General features: G+C 41.1%; 1 protein-coding gene across 2 annotated transcripts; it reads left to right on the top strand.

Annotated features, from left to right (window-relative positions):
- Positions 1–235: 235 nt before the first annotated feature.
- LOC147631531 (beta-glucosidase 25-like) lies at positions 236–4,675 on the top strand. Of its 2 annotated transcripts, none has more exons than XM_086808036.1 (13): positions 236–363; positions 540–606; positions 717–775; positions 1,772–1,847; positions 1,966–2,037; positions 2,149–2,242; positions 2,337–2,562; positions 2,830–2,945; positions 3,066–3,292; positions 3,430–3,467; positions 3,653–3,761; positions 3,898–4,003; positions 4,252–4,675. In XM_086808036.1, the coding sequence occupies exons 1-13, from the start codon at positions 292–294 to the stop codon at positions 4,433–4,435; spliced, it is 1,446 nt and encodes a 481-aa protein (XP_086664162.1). In that variant the 5' UTR covers positions 236–291; the 3' UTR covers positions 4,436–4,675. The 2 variants fall into 2 exon arrangements, with proteins under 2 accessions (XP_086664162.1, XP_086664164.1); XM_086808038.1 differs by having other exon boundaries at positions 3,066–3,250; positions 4,252–4,507.

Genomic DNA, 4,675 nt, shown 5'->3' with positions numbered 1-4,675 from the left:
GGCTAAGATATTGGAAAAAAAGATGTTGAATATTTGACTCATCTTAAAGATGTTGAATATTTGACTCATCTTCAAGATATTGAAAATTTTGGTCGATTGATGTGGAGATTTTGGGAAAGGTCTCCTTATTTTGAAACTCTCTTTTTTTTTTTTTTTTTGGGTGGGGGGTGTGTGTGTGTGGGAGGGTGGTTTTGTGTTGTTTTTCCAGTGTTGAAGGCTACAAAATATTACCTGCGCTACAATCTTTTTTGCTTTTTTCCTATAAGGAGCTCTTCTTTCTGCATTGTAGCCATGTCTGACCTCTCACGATCCTCTTGTTTTCCGTCAACCTTCATCTTCGGTGTGGCTACAAGCGCTGTGCAGGCAAAGTTCATCTCCTTCCTTGATCTTGGCAAAACTGATCACAGAATCCAACATCAATCAAACCTCAGCTTGAAATTGGTGTTGGTAGATAAATTAAGATTACGCCCAATGGGTAGATAATTAAGGTGAGTCTTTAAATGGGTTTATGAGAGCTCTTCGTGTTTTGCACGACGCAGATAGAAGGCGCCACTTCGGAAGGCGGAAGAGGGAAAGGCATTTGGGACACCTTTGCCAGCCGTCCAGGCAAGGCTTTTATCTGCAATATTGAAGAATTTGGCTTGATTTTATTGTATTGGGCCGTTTCTTGTCTTCTTAATCACTGTAAATAAATGCATGAGCTTTTTTCTTTGCAGGAACTGTTGCTGATGGAAGCACGCCTGCAGTGACCTGCGATCACTTCCATAGGTTTAAGGTACTGATCACCCCCTAATCCAGCTTGCAGCATTCTCACTTTATCAAAATGAATTTGATTTTCTGCTATGTTGTGTGTTCTTCGTACCCCCGGGTTTCTCACTTTTTCTCTAGCCACTGCTACCATCGTCAATTTGAAGCTGTTTCTACTAAGCTAGTTTTCAGTAGAAACTAAGGAAGTAAGGGCGAAAATACAGAGCATTTCTTTCACGATTTGAAAATCCAATGAAGTGCATCATAAATTGATCTTTATTAGTGATGTTTGGAAGGGTTGGTAAATGTTAATTAAACATTGCCCAGCTCCTAGCATGTAGGTCTGATTTTCATGGTCGAATCTCACAACCTGAGAATAGAAAGGATGTTAGTATTTTTACAGTTAAGAGAGTCTAAACTTGTTTTCCCCTGATGTTGAAAATTAGTAGCCCCCTTCTCATGGCATGAGAATTTACTAGGCCTTAAAAAAATTGATTCCCTTTTGACATATTGGAGTAGATGTTTCGCTGATGCTGTGGAGATTTTGGAGCACTTGAGCACTTCTTCCATCCAATGTATTATTAAAGTGGCCATGGAGTCTGGACACAGTGGCTGCAAGTAATTCTTGTGGATCCACCCGTGGTGGGTTCTTGTGGTTCTGCCATCTTCTTCTCTTTTCTTTTGGAGCAGACTTCAGAAGATGTTACCTGTTTTACTTGTCAAGTAATTGCCACTCCAAATGTATGTATGGACCAAATGTATGTATGGACCACTTGTCCACACAGAAGATGTTACCTGTTTTACTTGAGTAACTACCGGCTGTATACTCTGATACCAAATGTATGTATGGACCACTTGTCCATGGACCTGATCTCTGACCTTGATTGTCAGACCCCTGCCAACAACCTTGGGAGCGTAGCGAGGAAATTTAGTGTCATTCATAATATATATACTGAGCAGGCGTGGACCTTGTAAAGCACCAAAATCAAGACTTGAAAAGCTGCTTAAACATGTTGATTTGCAGGAAGACATCTTGGAGGTCAAGAGACTGGGTGCAGACGCCTACCGTCTCTCCATTTCATGGCCCCGCCTCTTTCCAGGTAACCGCTCAAGTGAGCCCCTGTCAACTGTTGTGATCACTTTGTCGTCAGTCCTGCTGATTTTGCCAGTACTGAGCTTAGTTGTTCTGATTAAGAGTATTCCAATTCTTGGCATTAGAAACCTCTGGAAGGCTCAACAAGGAAGGGCTGGCATATTACAATGACGTCATTGACTGCATTATCGAGGCTGGTAGGGATTTTTTTTATTAAATTTAAAATCAGCAGTTTCGTTGACCGTCTGTTGCAATTTTTTGAAATTAAATGCATGGATGTCCTCAGAGAAGGCGATGTATTGTTGTAGGTTTGATTCCATTTGTCACACTTTATCACTGGGATCTACCCCAGTTTCTCCAGGATGACCCTGATGTGAAGGGCTGGGGTACCAAAAACATCATGTAAGCTTTGAAGGACCCTCGATACTCATTGCTGATTGATCTGTGCGTGCTTGCTTGCTTGTATCTACTTTTTGACAAATCGCTGGGCCTGCAGAAAGCATTTCTTGACTTTTGTAAACACATGCTTCAAATGCTTCGGGGACAGAGTAAAGAACTGGATAACCTTCAATGAAATACATTTGATGACCGTTTTGACTTATGAGTATGGCATAATGGCCCCTGGACGAGTGTCGGTTGGAAGCACTAATCCATATGCAGCGGCTCATCACCAGCTTTTATCTCATGCAGCAGCTGTAAAACTGTACAGGGCAGATTATCAGGCATGTTTTTTTTCTTGCAATTTCCTATATATCTACCGTTTGAAATGGGCTCGCTAAAAAATATGCAAGAGATAGCATATGCATGTGAGTTAAACATGACTTCAATAATAAAATTTATTTTTGAGGACCGGTTAAAGAAATATATGTGCATAATAAAGGGTCTTTTGAAATGACTTTGCAAAATGTGATATATTGCATTTTTCAATAGTAAGCCCCTCGGAAGCTTTCATGGGGATACATTTCTTGTGTCTTGTTGCTCTGCTACAGAAAGAACAGCAAGGCTCAATCGGTATGAGCACTGATATAACGTGTTATGAGCCGATGTCGGAAACACAAGAAGATATAGATGCTGCTACAAGATGTCAAGAATTTGAGATGGGCTGGTGAGAAGAAAAGCAAGCAAGCAAGATATTTGCACACTGCATGCACTGTTGATGAATGATTTCATGAGTAGACTCTCTCTCTCTCTCTCTCAACTCGGCCCTGAGATGTTTTACATACAGGATTCTGGATCCAGTGCTTTTTGGTGACTACCCACAAGCCATGAAAGAGCTAGTAGGCCAGCGGTTGCCCAGATTTACAGAAGAAGAAAGCCGAGATCTGAAAGGAAGCATTGATTTTATAGGTTTAAACTACTATTTTGCACTGTGGGCAACCAAGGCAAAGCCTAGTGACGATCCTCCTGCAGGTTTCAATGTGTGGTTAAAAGAATCACAGTCGGAGGTCTATTGTGAGCCATCTATTCATTCATAGAGTGCAGTTTATCTTACAAAATTCTCTAAGCTAAGTCTCATGAATATGGAAAGCTTTACCTATCCAACAAGAAATGAATTATGACTCATAGCCTTATGTTCTTGGTGTGATCAGGGGAGGATGCAGATGGCAAGCTCTTGGGTGAACTGACGGTAAGTTGAAGCTGCTGTTGATGAGAACCCAGTACATTCTCTCTCTTTCTAATATAGAGCTGAACATGTTAATGTGTTCGGGTAATGCGTCTGACCTCTTCTCTCAGAGCCCCTTAAACCTCAGGTTTAATTGGGCATTGTTTTTTATCTACCACAATGTTGTGTTTTGATCTTTTGATGATCAGGGTCCCCCTGAAAAGGCATTGTTCCGCAGTTGCCCATGGGGTTTGAGGAAAGTCTTGGCTGACCTCAAGAGTCGGTATGACAATATACCAATCTATATCACCGAGAATGGTAATTCCACATCCAACATCATACATTTGTAATCCTTACATGATCCAACGTCACATTACAAAAAATTTGGATTGAAGCACTTGGTAGCCTAGTTATAACCAGACTGACAGAAGAGGATTTTTTGCACTTGTTTCAGGAACTTTGGATCCAGAAACGACAACGATGTTGGATGGGCCATTGAACGATCAGTACAGGATCAAATTCTTGCAGGATCACTTGTCCGAAATGTCTGATTCCATTAGGTTAGTGAGTAACAGGGGTCAAGGTAGAGAGTAAAACTCATCTTATTGAAAAACTAAAGGTGCTGAATTTCTAGATTATGTGAGGGTGGATACACAACCCCCAGGGCCTGGAGGATGCCCCTTGCTACCTCCCTGATGGGTTTTTATCTTAAGCACAGGAAGTTTGTTGCTTTCAACTACTCAAGCCCAGGGTTGGTATACATGGCATGGAAGGTGAAGGTTCTGACCATCTCATTTGCAATTGGCAGGGTGGACAAAGTGAATTTGAAGGGCTATTTTCATTGGACGCTCATGGATGACTGGGAATGGGGAAATGGCTTTACCCTGCGCTTTGGATTATACCATGTTGACTTCAATCACCCCCAACTTCCAAGACAGCCCAAAGCCTCTGCTAAGTGGCTCTCTACTTTCCTTAAAAGTACAAGAAAATAGCTTTATTTTCGGAATAGTCTTTTTAGAAAAGCAAGCAATAATATATATAAATATGGGGGGAGATGGAGGGGTCACACTTATTGGGGGGGGGGGGGGGGGGAGATTGAACCCAATCTTGTGTTAGTGGTGATCTCTCTCTCTCTCTCATAATTTTTAATATTTTTGAAAAGAATAAGACGTTGTAATACAATTATGATAGAATAACTATCATTAGATGTAAATTCAATTTATAGAATTAAA

This window comes from Cibotium barometz, chromosome 14, assembly GCF_041138505.1.
Source record: "Cibotium barometz isolate CiBa-2024 chromosome 14, ASM4113850v1, whole genome shotgun sequence".
NCBI classification, from domain to species: Eukaryota; Viridiplantae; Streptophyta; class Polypodiopsida; order Cyatheales; family Cibotiaceae; genus Cibotium; species Cibotium barometz.
The sequence above is the reverse complement of the archived record's forward strand: the minus strand, read 5'-3'. Positions and strand labels throughout refer to the sequence as shown.